Source organism: Phycodurus eques, chromosome 16, assembly GCF_024500275.1.
Source record: "Phycodurus eques isolate BA_2022a chromosome 16, UOR_Pequ_1.1, whole genome shotgun sequence".
Lineage (NCBI taxonomy): Eukaryota > Metazoa > Chordata > Actinopteri > Syngnathiformes > Syngnathidae > Phycodurus > Phycodurus eques.
This window is the reverse complement of record NC_084540.1, coordinates 7,836,006-7,857,835: the sequence shown is the minus strand read 5'-3', so window position 1 is coordinate 7,857,835 and position 21,830 is coordinate 7,836,006. Positions and strand designations below refer to the sequence as shown.

Below are 21,830 nucleotides of genomic sequence, written 5' to 3'. Positions count from 1 at the left end.
AGCAATATTGCCTTTCAGTTGTAAAAATGGGATGTAGGATATATCACGACATGACAATTTATACACAGAATTCACACCAGTAAGAATATAACATACACATAGAATTTACTTCACTTGACAGATATACATAGGTATACGGAGCCCCAGACATTTGTTAAACTGAGGGTACGGATTACTAAACTGAGGGAACGGATTACTAAACTGACAGTACAGTTTACTAAACTGAGGGTGCGGATTACTAAATTGAGGGTACAGATTACTAAATTGAGGGTACAGTTTACTAAACTGAGGGTACAGTTTACTAAACTGAGGGAACAGATTATCAATGAATTTTATTTTTCTCATACCTTGGCACCAGGGGGGCTCCGTACTTCATCCCTCTAAAAATTTACGCTTGTGATTGTCTTTTTCTGGTCATGTGCTATTCTGCTGTAATCGCAAATGACATATTTTTCCAAATGTGACATCGAAGTGCCACCTTGTGGTGTAATCGATTAGTTTGTCTGAGATTTTGACAAATTTAGACTCATTTTAAAACTTTTGAACACATAGAACATTGATTTATAATTTTGGACTTTTCTATGGAACATTTACTGATCTGATCATATGAAATGATATTGTCTAAATTGTGCACATTTGTCACTTGGTCAACACTGTATCGCGTTTTCCACATGCTGTACAGTATGTGTATCATGCAACAAATTTGTATTATTTCGTATTTACATTTCATCATATTTTGTTTTCAATTTATTTGTGTAAAGAACAATTATGTGGTGAATGCCAAATTAATTATATATGGTTTTAATACACTCTTTTTAGAGGGAAAAAAACATCCAAGGTTGATGGATTCATTCAAAATGTAATTAATTGTTACTTTGAGAAAGTAATTGAAATAGTTACACTCCTGTTACATTTTCAACAAGGTAACTTCTACATTTCCACAGTCATCTTCCCAACACAGCAACGCTGCTTTTTGGTAATTATTTGGAGGAGTACTTTTTCCTTTTACTTGAGTCGTATTATTCTAAACTTTAGAATACTTTAGAATCTAAAGCCTTCTTTGGGAACGTCGACCTCCTTAACATGGCCGCTCTTTATACACGTCGGTTATCCGGGCAGCGTCATTACACTGGCGTATCTAGCCATCATACCTATGTGACAGCTCTTGAAAGCAGTCAAACGACCCGGATGTAGAATTCTTTATTTCCCATAATCCCCTCTGTTTTCGCCCTCTTTTCCTTTTGCAGCCATGTCGAAGAGAGGTAAGAAAGATACTTTTTTAAATCCGCAGTCATCAGCTATTTTTCGTTTCCCATCGGATGATACTTTGTAGTCGTTATGGTCTTTATCAAATTGATGAGCTATTATTAAATTTATTTCCATTGGTCTTTTAATTTTTCGTACTTTGGATAGCAGTTAGGATTGCATATTAGGCCTCGCGGTGAACGCCATGTTCACGCTTAAATCGGAAGACAAGCGTTCTCAATGCTGCGCTATGTGCTGTGTAAAGAGTATTTGAAGATGAAATAGTGACATGATTCTAAAATTGCTATTTTATTTGTGCTAACCGGTAAATGCCTCTGTCAGAAAAACGCTTCTGTCGATGTAACGTCGGCATACGTGTGTAGCCGACGTAACGTGTATGACCTGGTAAGGGTTTGACAAAGAAGACACACGAGAGGATTAATGATGGTGGCCTGGGACTAGTTAAAAAATTCTCAAACAAAAAAAAGACCGCGAAATAACTTGGCAGATACGTTTAATAAGTACTCTGGGGCTTCCCACGGCTCCATGAGCTGGTCCACCTTTGTGTTTTGGCTGTGAAACGTGTTATTCTACGATATGCTTTTGTTTTGAAGGTTGATTTTACAGTCTAAGGGATATGTTTGCGCCAATGTTTCCTCAGCGCTGCGAAGTTACCGGAGGCGCAAGCGTTGTAGAATGGTAATGTCATCAACATAAGGGAGTTTAGATGGAGCCTTTTATTCCGATTGTTGTCGGTTTAGAAGCCCAAACCGAATGAAAATGTTCCGGAGAAACATCTCAATCGGAATAAACAAATCTAAACCGGCTTCACGGGGGTGGACAATTGCTTCTGCCAAACCGAACAGAAGTAAATTTTCGTCATGTGAACTCTCAATCGGAATGGAGCTGGGACGCACGCTATCTGCGCATGATCTGTCCTGACGTCAACACTCATATCACTGCCTTGCTCTTTTTTTTTTTCAATAAACATAAAAATAATTAATAAATAAACGGAGTATTTCAAACTCCTGTGTTGCACAACAAAAGCGTTTCTGCACAAAAGGCATACCGATCCACCACTCTGCATGGCCATGCAGCTGAACAGGATATATATATATATATTTATGGAGCAGATTATTGCACCGACCCACGGAAAAAAAAAAAATATATATATATATAAATATATATATGTATGTATATATATAAATATATATATATATATATATATATTTAAATATATATATATATAAATATATATATGTATGTATATATATAAATATATATATATATATATATATTTTTTTTTTTTTTCGTGGGTCGGTGCAATTATCTGCTTTAAATTTGTCTGTTCCAGCTAAAAGTGCCATTCCTAAATCTGTCCACAAACTGTTAGTTGCTTATGAGTCAAAACCTGGTATACAATGATAGAACATGAACATATCACCCCTTCAAAAAAGCACTTTCTCTGTCTGTTCTGTGACAGGGTGAGTTGTCGATGAAGGGCATAGTGATTTCGTCACTGTGGGTGAGATGACAGTGACACTTTGTGACTGACTAATCTTAATCAGTGATGAAACAATATAGCTGATAAATATGATTATGATGTATATATATTTATATAATATATATATATATATATATATATTATATATGTTTTGGCTGAGACATTAATGTCCCTGACAAAATATCTGAGAGGTCGGCATCTCTGAACATGCGTTTCTTTTTTGAAAAGGTTGATCTGAACCGAGTGATATCCTGATTGTAGTCTGTGCTGAACACAATATTTCTTTTTACAGGACGTGGGGGTTCGTCCGGTGCGAAGTTCCGAATCTCGTTGGGTCTTCCAGTTGGAGCAGTTATTAATTGTGCCGACAACACTGGTATGCTTGAAGTAATGGTTATCATAATTTCAGGACAGTGCCACCTCCTGAGGTTGAACCCAAGTCTGTTCTGGGATGCTGAACCTCCTCAGCTATGTTGTATTTTAGTATCGATAACCTTTTCCAGGGTCCACACTGTTGCTACCCCCCAGTGTCACATTCATCCTGATTTCTGAGGATGCCTCTAGTACCGAGCGATTCATTGCATTTGCAATATCGTGATATGACAAAGCGTGATTTTTTTATGACCCCAAAGGCGATCTGACTGGTCAGTGGGAGCAGAGCAGGTGACTATCTAACATGTTTGATATGTTTTGCCTGGTGAGGTTAAAAAAAAAAACTCAGTGCGTGCGTGCTACTTGAGCGAGGGCAAATCAAAACACATCCACGTCACGTTTTGAAGATGGCAGCCACCAGCCAAGTTGTCAACGGCTACAAATTTGCAATTAGATTTTCCATAATTTTTCATCCCAAGTTGCCACTTATTTTAAAACATGTCCATGCTCCATCAGTACTACTCTCACCTGGACAGGAACACATCATGTGATCCCGGAAGATGCCACTTTTATGCAGACTGTCTGTTGAACGTCATGTAATTCAGACATCCTGTAGCAAGAGAGAGAAGTAAAGAGCATAAGTCATTGTAATGGACATGCTTATAAAAAGATCAAATGCTGTCGGCATGCTGGTAAATACCAAAAAAACAATTTGCAGTCTGATATGAGTAATTTTTGTGCAAAAGACATCAAACTCGCAAATTGTAATTGATCAACAGAAAGCAGCTAGCTGAGATACATTTTAAAGAGGAAAAAGATAGAAAATTACATTAATGCTTTATATAGAATGAAAACATTGTAATGCACATTCTCACATTTTTTTGACGAGTTTTGCACAAAGACCAGCAATTTAAAGGGTGTTTATCCTGTTTTGCAGACTTTGCACCGATCTGATCCGTATCGGCTGATGATTATTTTTTTATGCTGATCGGCTTTGTCATAATTTGACGATCATTAATCGGCTCCGCAAAAGACATTTACTCCAGGTCGCTGTCGTTTGCAATGTGTTCAAATCCAAAAGCTAGTTTATTTTTAGTCTTGTCACGTCTTTTGACGTAGTACTGTAGATATCTGACCACCAATAAAGTTATAAAAAACATGTCGGTGTGGGAGAACACGTAATGCCCAGCCGAATCAGACAAGACAAATTTGGTCTTTCACGATTGCACTATGTCGACCGGATACACTCGTTACCATGGTGATGACAACGATAATGGATTGTGCCGTGTGTTTATAAGAACAAAATGGGGGGAAACGCGTGTTGGTGGTCACCGGTGCTCAGGAGAGGATGTTCGTTTAAGGCTGGCTTGAGGTATCTTCATGTACTTTTAATGCGATACCGCTCGCAAGCAGGCAGCAAAACGTTATGTAGCCTAGCAAGCTAGTGCTAGCACTAACGGTTGTAATCGACATGCTCTCAATTTTGGTGTGTGTGAAGTAATTTAATTGCAGCAAGTTAGCACCCATTATTTCTGTCATTTTGTAATCTTGGTTTGACCTGACTGATTACAATACATTATCTGACGAGTAGTGGTTTCCAACCTTTATGGAGCCATGGCACATATTTTACAATTGAAAAATCTCATGGCACACCAACAAACAAAAATTTCACAAAAAGTGGATACTGTTTGTACTTCCTGCCATCTAATAGAAGACCATTCATTTGTTCTGTCTGTCACTATGCCTCACTGGCATAAATGGATGAACAAACTATTTTTTGTAAATATAATTTTTTGAGCAATTAAGTACACAATTATATACAGGAAATGAGCAAGTCATTTAAATAGACACGTTGCTCCAGCTTGTGATCTGATCGGTTATCGTTTTTTGTTTTTTTTTAACTCTGTGATCAGCCCCAAAAATCCTGATCGTGTAAAGCATATTTTTCGTGGGTTGGTCCAATTATCTGCTTTAAATTTGTCTGTTCCAGCTAAAAGTGCCTTTCCTAAATCTGTCCACAAACTATTAGTTGCTAATGAGTCAAAACCTGGTATACAATGATAGAACATGAACATATCACCCCTTCAAAAAAGCACTTTCTCTGTCTGTTCTGTGATAGGGTGAGTTGTCGATGAAGGGCATAGTGATTTCGTCACTGTGGGTGAGATGACAGTGACACTTTGTGACTGACTAATCTTAATCAGTGATGAAACAATATAGCTGATAAATATGATCATGATGTGATTTGAATTTGAGAGAGAAGTGATGTCATCATGAGCATAGATACTACAAAGTTTTAACCCAAGTGCAGTATTGTTTTTCCTGCCCCATAAAATTCCAGATTTAATTCTGATCTTTGTTAGGTGCCAAGAACCTTTACATCATCTCTGTGAAGGGCATCAAAGGGCGTCTTAACCGTCTGCCTGCTGCTGGAGTGGGTGACATGGTGATGGCGACAGTCAAGAAGGGCAAGCCTGAGCTCAGGAAGAAGGGTGAGTGAAAGCGGACTGATGGTAACAAAAGTTTTTTTTAATTATTATTAAAGAATATTTTTTTTTAACTTGGATTCTACAGGATTGTATACTGATTTATAATAAATGCCAATCATTGCAAAATTCATCCTAAATGACCTGTGAATTGTTCAAATTTAAAATACTTTACCTACAGGTATTTAATGGCATTGTTTTAAACATTAACTGTCACACAATTAAAGGTTGAGTATTTTTAATAAAATGTACCTGGTTTACTTACTTAGTACCCAACGGTGTATTTGTTTTGCAGAAAAATACATTGGAACCTCGGATTACGGACTTCATTCGTTCCGTGACCCCATTTTTATCCCAAAACGTTATTAAACCAAGGTGATTTTTCCCATTGAAATGAATTGAAAAGCAATTAATCTGTTCCAGCCCCAAAATTAAATTATACAGTATGTGGTGAAAAATATAGGGCAATATAGAAATATATTAAACATAAACACTATTATAAAGAAATAAAACTAATAAAATTAAACTTTCTTTTCTAATTCATTGGTTGGCACAACAAACCGATCCAGGGAAACTTTACTTTTTATGTTAAAAAAAAAAGCAGAAAGTTTGTAGCATTGTCCTTTAAAAGATTAATTTCTCTGTTGACAAATTTTCTGCATATTTCTCTTAATTCTTTTTTTTTGCCTCAATCATGCTATCACCATTGAGTGCTTTCTCATTTCTGTCAGTCTAATAAAGAGCAAAAAAAACAAAGATAGTTTCCTACCTTAAATGAATTGCACGATTCACTGTCAATGACAGTTGCACAAACGCACATATTTCTGCTCATCTGTGAAAAGTGCATCCTGACACTATCTTTAGCAGTTTCCATTTTTATCTTCGGTGCCATTTTGACTGTTTAGCCCTTTACTTTTTCAGAAAAAGTTTTGCGTGACGATAGCGCACCTCTTTCAGTCTTCATAAGTGGCGGCCGCTGGTCGCATTTGATTGGCCGAATGTGCGTATAGGCGGAACTTCCACCAAGTGAATGCGTGCGTGGAGACCTATTTTGACGTGATTACGCCAACATTAACTGTTCATCGTTTTAATTAGAGACACTACAATTCAATAAATAACATGACTACTGTATACAGTATTTTTTGACGAAAATACAATGATTACCAGACTTTTTCTTTTTACCACGTCAATCACAAATGCTCTTAGATTTTTGATTGGATGATCAAGGATGTGGAGGTGGAACTTCAGCCAAGAACAGATTTCTGCCTTACTCCGCGGAGCAGACTAGTGTTCACTTTACATTCAAGCGTTATGCACAGAGTCAATGTTCGTCACACAGTGCAAGTAACAACATAGATCCTTTCGTTCGTCCATACCAAGACCATTCGCAAACTGAAAATACGTAACCAGAGGTAATTTTTAATTTTTGTACGTATATGTAACTAGAGGTAATTTTTGTACGTAACCCGACTTGTTCGTAAGCAGGTGATTGTAAACGGAGGTTCAACTGTAAATACATTTACTTTTAGATCACCAATGAAAACAAGACTAGCAGGAGTGAGTACCAAAAGGTATATTAAAAAAAAATAATAATAATTCACCACGCTCATCCTTGATGACTGCCGATTAGTGCTGGGCAATATGGCCTAAATTTTATATCACAATATAAGTTTTTTTTTTGCCTAATGTTGATATTCAATACCAAGCATTAATAAAATATTGATCAAATTGAGCTTCACGATATATTGCCCAGCACTACTTACTACCAATGTGACATGAAAGCATACCGAGTGAGATTATTGCTATTGCCTGAAGTCTGTGGCCAGATGAGCCCCTTTCACACTGCCTTTGTGGCAAATTGGCACATCAGAAGCCTAACAGCTGCCATTTTTTGGCGTAACTGCTGCTCCGCAAGATCGTTTATACAACAGAACAATTTTTCAGACTTATCTTGCATTCACTTTAAAGTCCAAGTTTTTGAACATTTATGTGTTTACTGACTTTTACTTTTTTATTTTTACTGACTTTACTGTGCTCGTGACAAAGCTGAAAGTTTATTTTAGGCTTCTGCTACTGTGTTGTTTTCTGCAGTAGGGTTTTATGACTTCTCCTATACTTCAACAGAACAGGATAATACCAGGAATTAATTTTTTAAAGACTAGCTGGGAGTTGCCAATTTTGGCCGGAAAATCTGGAACGTAATAGATACCTTATTTTAGGTTGTCTTTGCAAATTTAAATTGGGTAAATGCAGTATTGGATGAAAACTTGACCTATTACAGATTATTTACAAACTGTCAAACTGCAGGAAGTTTGTGAATTAGTTTAATTTTTTTACTCTTAAACCTTGTACTAACAATGTCCCCTCTCCATAGTGCACCCTGCAGTCGTAATCAGGCAGCGGAAGTCCTATCGGCGAAAAGATGGAGTCTTTCTCTACTTTGAGGACAATGCAGGTGTCATCGTGAATAATAAAGGAGAAATGAAAGGTGGGTTATAGTAGTTTTGATTAGTGCCGGCCGATATGGCCTAACTTTGATATCACCATTTTGTTTCCCCCTAATGTCAATATTCGATATGAGTCGATAGTTATTACAATGTTATAAATGTATAAAACCGGACCAGACCAAATTTATTTACATTATAAATTAGGTTTATTTGATCAGGTTGGGTATGATTAGAAATGAGCTTATCAGAGAGACAGACAAGGTTAGATGTTTTGGAGACAAAGTCAATGAGAGCAGACTTCGATGGTTTGTACACGTCCAGAGGGGAGAGAGTGAGTATACAGTGTTCCCTCGTTTTTCACGGTTAATGGGGACCAGAAACCCCTGCGAAAGGTGAAAAACCGCGAAGTAGGATTTGCGCGGGTGTGTATGTGGGTATGAGATTGTTTAAAATATGTAAACAGTATTTATACTTTGAGACAAGGATTACAACAGTATATATATTTACTTAGATTTAATTATAAAACCTTATACAGTAATTAACATTAATCAGCACCTTCTTCAGCCTCTTCATTGTCGTCATCGGGCAAGATTTGGTCGCAGTGAGCTATATATATATATATATATATATATATATATATATATATATATATATATATATATATATATATACACACACACACACACACACACACATACACACACGAAAACCCCGCAAAGCGGCGAGGCAACGCTGTATTGGTAGAAGGATGATGAGGATGGAGCTGCCAGGCCAAGAGAGCTAGAGGAAGAACAAGGAGAAGGTTGTTGGGTACAGTTAGGGAAGACATGAGGGCAGTTGGTGTTAGAGAGGAGGAGCATGCAGGAAGATAGCCTTACATGAAAAAGGATGATACACTATGGTAAGCTGAAAGGAAAAGATAAATTAGGTTTATTTAACAGTTACAAGCATCACAAAGAAAAAGAAAAAAACAAACAGATCCATAGCTAGCCGCTAAATGCTAACATAAACAACCGGTGAAGCACTTCATATCGCCTCTCATGGACAAACTACTATCATGTTATCGTCCTGCCCCCTTCACAAAGTGAACACAAAAACACAAGCTCTTCAAATCCCACCGCGACATTGTTGTGTAGAGGTTACAGGAGCGGGAGAGGGAGCCGCGGCTCTCTTTAGTGTGATACCGTGCTTCCTCTTCAGGTGATTTTTCACGGATAGAGCTGTCTTCGTCGCAACATCTTTCTACACGGTTTGCAGACTACAGTTGTTTCCATATGATAGACCTTACGTGCCCTTTTTTGTGGCTATTTCTGGCTCGCTAGTCGCTAGTGTCTATTCCACATTGTCCCTGCGCAACGAGCTGCCGCAGAAGTCCCGCGGAGCAACGAAATTTCATAGTAGTGAAAAGTATAGGAAATAAACTTGATGCTCCCCTTTTTTCCATATCGAGCATTAATAAAATAACTTCAATCCTTGTTTATGTATTTAGAGCTTCACGATATCGCTAGCACTAGTTTTGATTCAGTTTAGATGTTAATGCAGTGTTTTTAGGCATCGAGTTCACATGAAAGTGCTGCCTTTTAGGTCATCTGTATTCAGATTGATGTACATACAAATATATGTATATGTACAGTGTGTAACTGTTACAGAGGAACTTAACTAATTCACTGCCAGCCGTTGCGGAGCAACCCCTAGACTGCCAGGCATTTTCGATTAATTTCACTGATTTTTCAAGCCCCACATAATATGTACTATGACGATGTAAACACCAAAACCACCCAAGGAAAGATCAGAGACTCTCCTTTCATCCCCAAAAGTGTCTCTTTAGCTTATACTGTTCTTTAGTAATGCATCCACCCATTTTCCGAGCCGCTTATCCTCACAAGGGTCGCGGGAGTTCTGGAGCCCATCCCAGCTATCTTCGGGCAGGGGGCGGGGTACACCCTGAACTGGTTACCAGCCTATTGCAGGCCATTCTTTAGTAATAAGCAGTCAAATATAGGCTACTTTCAGCCAAGTCTGTTTCTGGAAGAAAAAAAAGAAAAAACAGCCTTTTTGTGAAAGCAGACACATCAAGGAGTACAATGGCTTTGACACCAATAAAAAAAAATTCTTTCGTGAAAATCTCAAACATCTGAACATGAAACACTGAGAAAGTACTTTTGACAGGAAAAATAATTTATTTACAAGTATAACTATGTACAGAATTTACATTAGACAAAAATGCATGAACAAATGGGCCTCCCACACTTGCACTTTCCCCTCCAAATTCTCCTCCTCTGCCGTTTGCTCAATTGTCCAGGTTTTTATTACCTTGCGCATAAAATCTAGCAAGGTTTTATCCAGATCTTATTTTATTCTTCTGTTGGAAGTGAATGGGATCTTGTGTGGTTGTCATTCTCCTTGAAACCAGTCACTACTTCTGCTCGAAGCACAACCTGTGCAGTTTAGAAATATAACTATTACTGTAGAAATACATTGTTGAAATTGCTGTGGTGGGACGTGGAGGAAAAAAATGCTTTCAATTACCTTTTTGGTCTGCACTGTGTAGTAGATAGAGAGTCGAACATCTGCTGGATGCATAACCTGTAAATTTTTAAAATTACATCCGATTATTAGAGAATACTTTTTATCGATGATGTTCACTTATCTGACAATTCCGGATCCCATTTATTCAAATCCTGGTCGACAGACGATCAGCCAGCAAGCGGCCGAGAGCATTTCGCCATATGTATGCTTTAGCGTCATCCTTTATTCCCCGCATGATCCAAGGCGTCATCCCTCGCAGGAATATTTTTCTTCCCTTTGCGAAATAAATTTCTAATACTGCAAGCGCTTTTAAAAAAAAAAAAAAAATAATGTTTTTTAAAGATTTTGTTTCCATTTTGTCTTCTCTCTTTTCCACCATTGTTTGTCTCTTCTCATTGTCTGTTATACCCTGCCGGCCCGCCCCCTCCTTTTTCTTCCTCTTCTTCAATCTGAGGAAGGGACGTTCACCTCAAGGCATAGTTGCCATCTACAGGGTGCTAATCCACATTGCAGTTATCCAGAGGCTTGACGATCACACACAAACTGCACAAGACCCCACCCATCCCCATTAAGAAACGCCATTGATGTCTTTGGACGACATTGGCAGGGAATAAATGGATTCTTAATGACGTCTTTGGACTGCATTGGCAGGGAATTAATTTATCTAAACTTCCTAACACACCTCCAACAAAAACTTAGAATTGCTCAGCCATCGCCTTAGTGGCCACTGAGCTTAGTGTCACTGAGTGTCATTAGGTTTCAACAGATACAGTGACTGGAAGAATCACATAAAGGCATAGAAGTGGATGTACTTGGGACATTTTCATAGATCAAACACCTGTCAATCCTCCTCATTTTACCAGCACATCTGCTTGTAGGTGTTTTATGGCATCTTTGGCTTTAAGATGGACTAAAGCCAATACTTAAATCTAGGATCCAGCAATGTTGTGGTTACATTGCACTTGTTGATTCCAAATTGTTGACAGAATCATGTTTTTGGAGCTTTTCAGTAAGCTGTATTACAGCATGTGTGTTGTGATGTGGCATAATATGAATATATACATATATTTTGTATATATTTTGTAATTTGTACTGAAAAGGTGCAATTTTATAGCCACTGTTAGGTTTCTAGTCTCATGGAGGCTGCATAATAATTTGCAATGTTTATTAAAGGTGCATATCATTACATAAGGAACGATGCGTATAGATGTATTTGAACTTGTCCTTAAGACTGCTCAACAGATGTGATAAGTGAATTATTTTGTCCTTTATTTCCTCAGGTTCTGCCATCACTGGTCCAGTAGCCAAGGAGTGTGCTGATCTTTGGCCCAGGATTGCCTCCAATGCTGGCAGCATTGCCTGAAACTACTTCAACCCTTCAGTTTCAATAAAAAAAAAAAAAGAAAGAAAGAGAAAAAAAATGACTGTAGCAATGTGAAAGGTTCCCCCCAATCACTTACTCCTCAAGAGTGATTGGCTCTCTCAAACGCTAGCATATACACGAGTAGTGTGACGGTTACCTCCAAACCTCTCGGCTCATTCGCACCTCACTGGTGACGTACATAGAAACCTGTGACTCCAAATTTATTCAGCTAGCATTAGTACAACCATCCATTTTCTGTACCGCTTATCAGAATCCTCTTGATTTGATAATCTCGACGTTTTCAGATGCACTTGGCATTATAACGTACCCGTAACTTAGGGATGTTAGGCTCGAGCCTGTCTGCTCGAATCTGATTTGACCAAACAAAGCAGAGTGGCGGCGAAGCAGTGTTTCAACACTTTGTTCAAACATGATCACTGAGACTTAACTTGCCAAATAGTTTTTTTGAGAGCTTTAAAGCGTTGTTGATACAGTACATGTTCAAACATGATTACTGACATCTCACTCGCCAAATGGCTTTTTTGAGAGATTTATGAGTGGTTTGCATCTTGTGGTACGGTGTTTTAATTTCTTCTCTCAGTCTTCAAACAGTGGATTGTGATACCTTCAACCCTGCTCTGCGGAGGTTGGCAATGATGTCACAGGCTGTTGGTTTTGGGTGTTTCTTCACAGCTCTCACAATGTTTCTGTCAACTGATCTTAATACCCTTTGCTGATCTGTTCGATGTCTGTTGCTCAGTACACTCCAAATTGTTGTACTGGCTATGCCCGATGTTTGATTTTCCCCGCTTCACTCAGCTTCAAAATGGTTTCCTTTTCTCCCATAGATAGCTCTCTGGTCTTTGTTGCTTAACAGAACATGCAGTTTTCAAAGGTGAAATTCTGAACGTTTGTTTCATATTTATCTTTTGAACTGAAACACAAATGTTTTCAGTATATACAACAAAAACAAAGGAATAGACCTTTCTGTTCCAATACTTCTGGAAGAGACTTATATGGTGGGACTGGCACCGTTACTTGAAGTTTTGAAACATAAGGTTGCTTGTTGGCTCTATAGCTTACATTAAGCAAAAACATATATTTGATGTTGCAACAATTGCGTGCCAGATCTTATAATAAAACAGTTCATCACACATCTGTCTCAGATACAGTTGCCATCGACAATAACAATTCAAACTTCCCTGTTACCTTTCAGAAGGCTATGAATTAAACTCAGTATTAAGAGTGGATAAAGGCCATGGACGAATGTATGAAAAGTGCTATATAAATTGATCTTGGTATAACTTGTAAATAATAGTATTAATGCAAATTTACCATCCTAATCTATCAGCACCTATTATGAGACATCATATTATAGTGAAATTGTCACTTTGGAACATTTATCTACCAAAGAACGCAATCAAAATGATGACTAGGTCTTTACTGAACACTTTTAACAGTAAAAAAGACGAAGGCTTTGTCAACGCGTCCCATGAAAAGCAATTCGAAGGTTTAGCCAACAGATGGGAGCACCTTTTAAGTCATGCGTCGAACCAGATAATCATCCATCCATTTTCTGAACCTCTTCTAATCACTCGGGTCACGGGCATGCTGGAGCCTATCCCAGGGAGGGCGAAAGGCGGGGTATACCCTGAACTGGTCGCCAGCCTATCGCAGGGCACATTAAAAAAAAAAAAAAACATTCGCACTCACGTTAATGTTTCTGGGATGTGAGAGGAACCTGGAGTAACCAGGGAAAACCCACACAGGGACGGCGAGAACATGCAAACTCCACAGGGGTGAGGCCGTTTTTGAACCCAGGTCCTCAGAACTGTGAGCTAGACGTGCTCACCGCAAACACCGTGCCGCCGCATGTCTCCGGGATTCACTGCATGAGCAGGGAAGTGGCTCAACCCGTGACTTTGTGCAAAGTTGACCATAAAGCGTCACTATGTGGTGTAGTCTTTATTTTATCTTGAGATTTTGAAAGTTGTTTTAAAACTCAATGGGCCTCACTCAGTAATGCATGGATTTGCGTACGCACGTTTGACGCACAAACCTGTTTTCTCAATATGTTAGCAGCCGGGGTAGCACTGGACACATCTGAAATCTGATTGGAACCCCCCCCTCCCTCCCCCCGATGATTGACATATCACGGCACCGCACGTCATGTCGAAAGTAGCCGCTTGCATTTTGAAAGCAGTGAAGCCGCTTGACTGCTATGACCGTCCTGTACAGTAGTTGGCGCTCTGTACCCCAAAAAGTTGTAATCCACATTTATTAGAAGAATCGCCACAGAAGAAGAGGGTTTGCCACAGAGCCAATCTACGACGTCATTCTAAAGTTAAATTTTACGGTGGTGTCCTAATGAGTCACTTTAAAAACACGTGTGTTCGGATAGGAGATCGTTTCGCTGGTAGCCGTGGGTATCAAGCTAAAGTTAACATTTACATCTCATGGCGGTAAAAAGGAAAACATCACCCACTGCATGCAGTGTTTCAATAAACCGCTCTCTGGCACACACAAACACGGCCAAATGAACAAGTTACATCTCCTAGCTTCTACACATGACCAGTGTCAGCTTTCAACAGCCACTCCACATTAACGTGTACATTTAATTCGGCTTGCTGCTTATATTTACGTGTTTCTCCAGTGATTTTAGAGGAATGAAACTAGCAGACAATCGGCCAGCTAGCTGTTTCGTGCTCTGTTGGCTTAAATGAAACATAACGTGAAGGACGTTGGGGGATTATCCTTCACGTTTTGCCCTTTGTTATATCTATAAATGTTTGTTTAAAAGCTTTAAAATTGACACCGCTACAGTGTCAAAAAGTGTTGCTGTTGCATTTTTTCCCTTCTATGTAGCATCTTATTTCATGCATAATGCACTGCAGAACAGGCTAGCTAAAAACACTTCTAAGACAAACGAGTGGAGTGCTTTCAAAGAAAACTTCAGGAGTTGAGGGCATCACAAAAGAGCTGTTAATGAGCTTCACAAGTGTAACTTGTTTAAAAAGCATAAATACTGTAATTCAAGTTAATTATACCTTTATTACACTTTTAATTGTAATAAAATACATGTTACATATGAGAATGGATTAGAATTTCTTGGACTAACTGTTTCTTTGTCACAGCAAATGTCTTTTATTCTTATAGTTATTTATAGGCCTCCCTCATCAAATGCCGCTTTTTATGAAAAGCTGGAAATTTTACTGAAACAACTCAATCTTGCAAAAGAGGTGATAATAATGGGTGACCTAAATGTTAATTGGGAAGTTAACAAAGTTAGGAAACAATTGAAAAGGGTCATGGATGATATGGATATGACTCAGGTAATTAATGGCCCTACGAGAATTACAAACTCCACCCGAACTCAGATTGATCTAGCTTTTACTAATAGGCCAGAAAGGATCTTGAAGCCATACAATATGCTCACAGGATTGTCTGATCACAATTTTATAATGGTCACAAGAAAATTAAATAAAAGCGCTTCAAACCCTTGGCCACCACTGAATCCAATAGGATACCAAAACATGAACAACAAAATTTCCAAGATTCTATCCAAGAAGTAAACTGGGATGTATTACTTGCTGGTAAAAATTTAGATGAGGATTGTTCTAAATTTGCCAACAAAATACAAAAAATTATTATACAATTTACACGGATAATTAAACTAAAAGCTAGAAAGAATGGCCTTCCTTGGTTAAACACATTTATTCTGAAACTGATGAAAGAACGCGATCATTCCTTGAAATTGTCGGTCAAATCAGGATACAATAGACACCACTTTATTTCACTGAGAAATAGGGTAGTGAAAGAAATAAGAAAATCTAAAGCTGACTTTTTCATTACTGCTTTGAATAGTGCGAAGGGAAATTCAAAAATAACCTGGAATTATATTAAAAAACTATTGGGTAATACACAAAATAACAAAATAAAACTAATGCAAATTAAATTAAATGGAAACATCCTCACGGAACCTCAAGTGATGGCTGATGCTTTTAACAACTACTTCATTGAATCTGTGTCAGAAATCTCTTCTAAGTTTGCAGTAAAACAAAGGAAGGAATACCCTGCATTGTCTGCAACGCAGTTCTTTACTATTACAAATATTACTGAGACCAAAGTTATCGATTTAATTCATTCACTCAAACCATCTAAGGCAAAGGATGTTTTTGGAATGGACACGAACATGCTCAAAGATCTAGGTTCAACTCTTGCTACTCCTATTGCCTCAATCATTAATCTTTCAATTTCATCTGGTCACTTTCCAAAGGCCTGGAAATCTGCTATTGTTACCCCTGTCTTTAAATCCGGTGACTCAAATTGTCTGAATAACTACCGACCTATAAGCATTATTCCGGCCATTTCCAAAGTTGCAGAAAAATGGGTGTCAGAGCAGATTGTCCATTACTTAAACAGCAGCTCCCCCTCTCTCCACGCCATGCAGTTTGGTTTCAGATCCAAGCATTCCACTGAAATGGCTACATGCCTCTTCATTGAGAAAATAAAATCTTCTCTCGACAAGGGTGGAGTTGTAGGGGCGGTGTTCTTGGACCTCAGGAAAGCTTTCGATACAGTAAATCACTCTGTTCTTCTTACCAAGCTCTCAAAATTTAACTTCTCTCACAAAGCTGTGAGCTGGATTGAATCATATCTGCATGACCGAACACAATCTGTACCAGTTAACAACTACAGATCAGAGTCTCTTAGGCTAACCTCTGGAGTCCCTCAGGGATCAATATTAGGCCCCCTTTTATTTAGTCTTTATATCAACGATTTACCCACTGTTTGTTCTGAAGCAGAGTGCTTAATGTATGCAGACGACACGTTTTTCTTTGTTCATGGTCGCTCCAAAGATACTGTTGCTGCTAAACTCACTAATACAATGTCCTGTGTCACAACTTGGTTGCAGGAGTGCTGTCTACAGCTAAACGTTTCTAAAACTGTAGGCATGTATTTCACTAAAACAAATAGAGTATCACCTGACCCCGATATACTTGTTAATGGAGAAAAAATGCAAATTGTCAGCCAATACAAATATCTTGGGTTAATAATAGATTCACAGCTTTCCTTTAAAGCCCATATTGACAAATTGTGTAAAAATATCAAATTAAACCTCGCAAATTTTCGTGCAATTCGAAATGAAATGTCAACTGAAGCCGCAAAAATGTACTTATATTCAATGATTCTTAGTCACTTTAACTATTGCATAACCAGTTGGTCCCAGGCTGGTCAGAATGCAAAAAAACCATTGGAAGTTTTGTACAAACAAGCAATTAAAGTGATGGATAAAAAACCAAGGCACTATCATCACTGTGCAATTTTAAAAAAATACAGTCTTTTAAACTGGGACAGTCTTCACATATTTGCAGATTTAAATTTGATTTATAAAGTACTGCATGATTTGGCTCCAGCTCCTCTGGCTGAGTTCATCAGCCAAAGAAACAGCTCTGAGCGTGTCACTCGAGGCTCTGTCAGAGGTGACTGTCTCATTCCTCTGCGCAGGAGCACTTTCAGTAAGTCAGCCTGGTCAGTGAGGAGCGCTGGTGAGTGGAACTCAGTACCTGAGGAGGTTAAACTGCTTACAACATACAAAGCCTTCACAAAAAAAATGAAAATGTGGTTAGTTAACACCTATAGCTGCCAACACTAAAAGACGAGTATGTTATGATGTTTTTATTTTTTTTATGTTTTTAAATTTTTTTTTTGTTTTTTTTTTTGTTATGATCAAATGATTTGTGGTTTTATTCTCTCTTAATAGTAAGTCTTTATGTATCCTGTTTTATATTATATTGTCTTGTAGATGTATTTTACTGCATTTTTTTTTACTGATTACATCATGGCCAGGGGACTACAGATGAAAACTAGCCTTCTGGCTAATTCTGGCTTTTTTAACCATGTGTATTTCATGTGTTTTATAAAATTGCATTGTCCCCTTTCAAATAAACTGATTAATAATAATAATTATTATTATTTCAATTTGATTTCTGAAATTTCTCCAGTATCACCAATTTAGCTTGTTTAAAATAGGTATAGCCTACCTGTAATTCAAGTAAATTCTGCCTTTTTATTTAAGTATTTTGTCTGTTTTATTTGATTAAAGAAGTCTGCCTTTTTCAACTACAAAAAAAAGAAGACATTTTATTCATAAAAAGTGTGCCTTTTTATTTCATATTTGTCATGTTTTTTCATGTTTCATATATATCAACTGTTTTCATGTTTTCAACTGTGCATAAAGGCTTTTGTATTACTGGGCTGTTTTTTGTGAAATAAATTTGAGTTGCTAAAGAATGTAAAAAATGTCAGTTGCGACTTAATGACCAAGTTAAAATTTGACTCCTGAGGCAAAACCAGTTGGGAACCACTGAGTAGCTGAATGTTTGAATATGAAACTTACATCTACAGTGGTCTTATTTCCCCTGACATTTTTTTAGGCTTGAAGTGGGGATTTGACAACATTGTGCAATTGTAAGTGATGAAGACTTACAAAACTGGCCTTTTTTTCATTGGGTCCATTGAGAAATGAAGAGACGGGGACAAGATATATAACTTTTTAAAGAGAAGCAAGTCAGGCAAGGGTGAGGTGGACAGAGTGTGAGTGAATTGCTCGTTTGTGTGCGTGAGTATCTGTATCGGTAATTGTCTGTGATTGAAAAATTGTTGAAGTTGGGTTTGTGTGTACATTGTGTTGTAAACATTGTTAATAAACTTTATGCGCACTTCTGTGTGCTTAGTATGTACATTGCAACAGTTAGAAAACTGATCGCAATTCATTGGTCAAGAAACAAATTCATTGTCATTGTCTGTGGACCCCCTGAAATAGCCTTGGCCACACCAAGGATAAAAGTCTAGCTCCGCCACTGTATTTTAGTACTTGATTTTGTTCGTACTCTGTGAACAAATTCAGAACAGCCGCAGACCCATGCGTAAGCACAAATAATGTGTTTTTATTTATTTTTAAAAAAACCTCAAATACATCCTTTACCCAAAATGCACAACGTATTGATACAGTCATTCATAGAAAACAATCATTTTAATGATAAAACTAATTAGAAATTTGCTAATGAGTTGACATATTTTAACTATGAAAAGGACACCTCTTCACTTTTACCCTCGTTCCGTTTGTTTGTTTGTGCGTGTGTATCCACCGCTGTCTGTTGCTCGAGTTCATGCTTTGATTGCGCACCCAATTGCTTGTTACATAACTCCGTGTGGCATGGCGTATGTTTTACGCGACTCCCAACGTTAATTTCATAAAATGCATCAACTACAAATGCCTCTTTGTTGTGCTAGAAGTAGTCCTTATTATGTAACGTATGCCATGTATGCTCATTCTAGGCTCAAATAGTTTTTTTTATAGGATGTATGTGCCACATTCTGTAATTTAACTAAGAAATTAATTATGAATGATTAACATGACTTTATGTTGTCAGTTTCTGTGTTTAGCAAGCGTTCCGATTAGACCAATCGTTTAAATATCGGATAAAGATTAAGAAAGTTATTAAAGTTTTGGATCAGCCACCTCTTGTGACTTCAACCTCCGCGGGAGACGAGTCCACGGGGAAATAGGGGCGTGGTTTATGCAGATTGCAGCGCCTCCAGCACGGGCCCCTCATTTAGAATAAATTCTGATTCATTAACATAGGCACGGAGGTGCGAAAAAAATTGTCCTGTACTCACGTGTCATGAATCCAACAGTAACTGCGTATATGCTCAACCTGTTTGCAGAATAAAACATTTCTACGCATTAATTAGCAGAGGTGGGGAGAGTAGCCAAATATTGTACCCAAGGAGGAGTACTGCTACTTGAGAGTAATGTGTCTCGTTCTGCTGGGGGACTTTAATGCTCACGTGAGTAATGAGTGAGACCTGGAAGGATGTGGTTGGGTAAAATTAAAAACAATTAAAATAAAGCTTGCATTCGAAGTGACTTCCTGACCACTGTGAACGGCAACGCGGTGAAATGCCCGAAATAAAGGAGGAGAGAACTGACGAGCTGGATCAGTATGCTGCTGCCGCAGCTTGGGGGTCGGCGGAGCAAAGAGAGCGGGTGAGAGGATGACTGCTAAAATGGCTACTGAGACTGGCTTGGCCAGACTGGCTGCCCCGAGGAGGGACAGGACACGCATGTGAATACAGTGACGCCCCCCCATGAAGAACCCCATGTATGATGGCTGGACGGATTCAGAGGCTTTTCATGCCCAGTTTGAACTGTTAGCTCGGGCAGGCAAGTGGTCTACTGAAGAGAAAGCCTTCAAACTAGCGATTTGTCTGACTGGTGATGACTGTCAAGCCTGCTGCTTCTGAGTCCGGCGGATAGGAGTGATTATCATGAAAAAAATAATACTATCCAGCGTCTGTCAAAATGGCATGAAGTGACGTCACATCGCTTGCCGGAAGTATGCCGGAAGTGACATCATCATCAGCTGTCGGAAATGTACCGGAAGTGATGTGATTCTTTGTTGCCGGAAATGACGTCATCGTCTGTTGCCGGAAGTCTTGTCTGAAACCAGAAGCGTGCCGGAAGGTGCGACCGGATGTTGTGTTGTTGCCAGAAATCTAGTTTGAAACCGGAAGTGTACCGGAAGTTGTGTTGTTGCCAGAAGGTGTGAGCGGATGTTGTGTTGTTGCCGGAAATCAGTGTGAAATGTCCTGAACATGTTCGGACATGTTCAAAACAAGTTCTAGACTTGTCTCATTCCCCCCACCACCCACCATAAACCCCCCACCCTTCTTTTTACCACCTGATCCAGGGTGAAGGGATGTTGTGACCTTAAGGCTTCCCCCCACCACACACCATAAACTCCCCACCCTTCTTTTTTACCATGCGACCCAGGGTGAAGGGTTGTTGTGACCTTAAGGCTTCCTCCTGTTTACGTCCTGAACCAGTCGGCCATTCCCTGGGAATAAAAACAGATAAGCAAAGTCGGCACCAGATGCGTCCAATAAATGTTATTTCTGACCAGCATATACGTAGTGTTAGAGAAACATCACCTACAGATCGAGCAATGGCATTATCTACCGTTGTTTTTCAAAATCGACAACGCACATGGGGTCGGCTTACCCGGTCAGAAATATATCACCCAAATACTGAGTTGTACAACTTTAAAAGACTGAGCTCTTGAGGACTCAGCACCACACCTACAGCAGACAATTTACCAAGCAGATCGCAAGACAGACGGATAAGATGGCTGGTGAGTAATTAATTATATTCTTTCAATCTTCAGTCGTTATGTATATGTAGTAGATTTTGATCAGAATCAGAATCAGAATCATCTTTATTTGCCAAGTATGTCCAAAACACACAAGGAATTTGTCTCCGGTAGTTGGAGCCGCTCTAGTACAACAGACAGTCAATTTACAGAACACTTTGGGGACATAAAGACATTGACAAAAAACAATTGCGCAAAAAGATGCAGAGTCCTCTAGCACTTAGAGCAGTTCGAATGACTAATATTGCAATAGTCCGGTGCAATGACCATTGTGCAAAGGGCGCTGAGACTTCAAGGAGTGTATGCGGTTTAAAGTGACGAGTAGTGCGATCATCTGGGACAATGTTGGTTGTGCAAATGTTACAGATACTCCTCAATCAGTGTGCAAATGGAGCAGATGCTACTCTGGCATGAGTGGCCAGTATATGCCAATAGTGCAGCATGGCGAGACAACTACAGTGAGTGCACGAGTAATACATAATTGGCCCCCCAGAAATGTGACAACGAACTCAAGTCAAAAAAATTACAGCTTGTTGTAATGGAATTATAGGTTAGGTGTTTAAGAAGTTGATCGCAAGAGGGAAGAAGCTGTTGGAATGTCTACTAGTTCTAGTTTGCGTTGATCGGTAGCGCCTACCTGAGGGAAGGAGCTGGAAGAGCTGGTGACCG

At 38.7% G+C, this 21,830-nt stretch overlaps 1 protein-coding gene across 1 annotated transcript; it reads left to right on the top strand.

Annotated features, from left to right (window-relative positions):
- Positions 1-1,172: 1,172 nt before the first annotated feature.
- On the top strand, positions 1,173-13,100 carry rpl23 (ribosomal protein L23). Its single transcript, XM_061699637.1, has 5 exons — positions 1,173-1,262; positions 3,042-3,125; positions 5,485-5,613; positions 7,982-8,095; positions 11,864-13,100. The coding sequence occupies exons 1-5, from the start codon at positions 1,250-1,252 to the stop codon at positions 11,944-11,946; spliced, it is 423 nt and encodes a 140-aa protein (XP_061555621.1). The 5' UTR covers positions 1,173-1,249; the 3' UTR covers positions 11,947-13,100.
- The last annotated feature ends 8,730 nt before the right edge of the window (positions 13,101-21,830 follow it).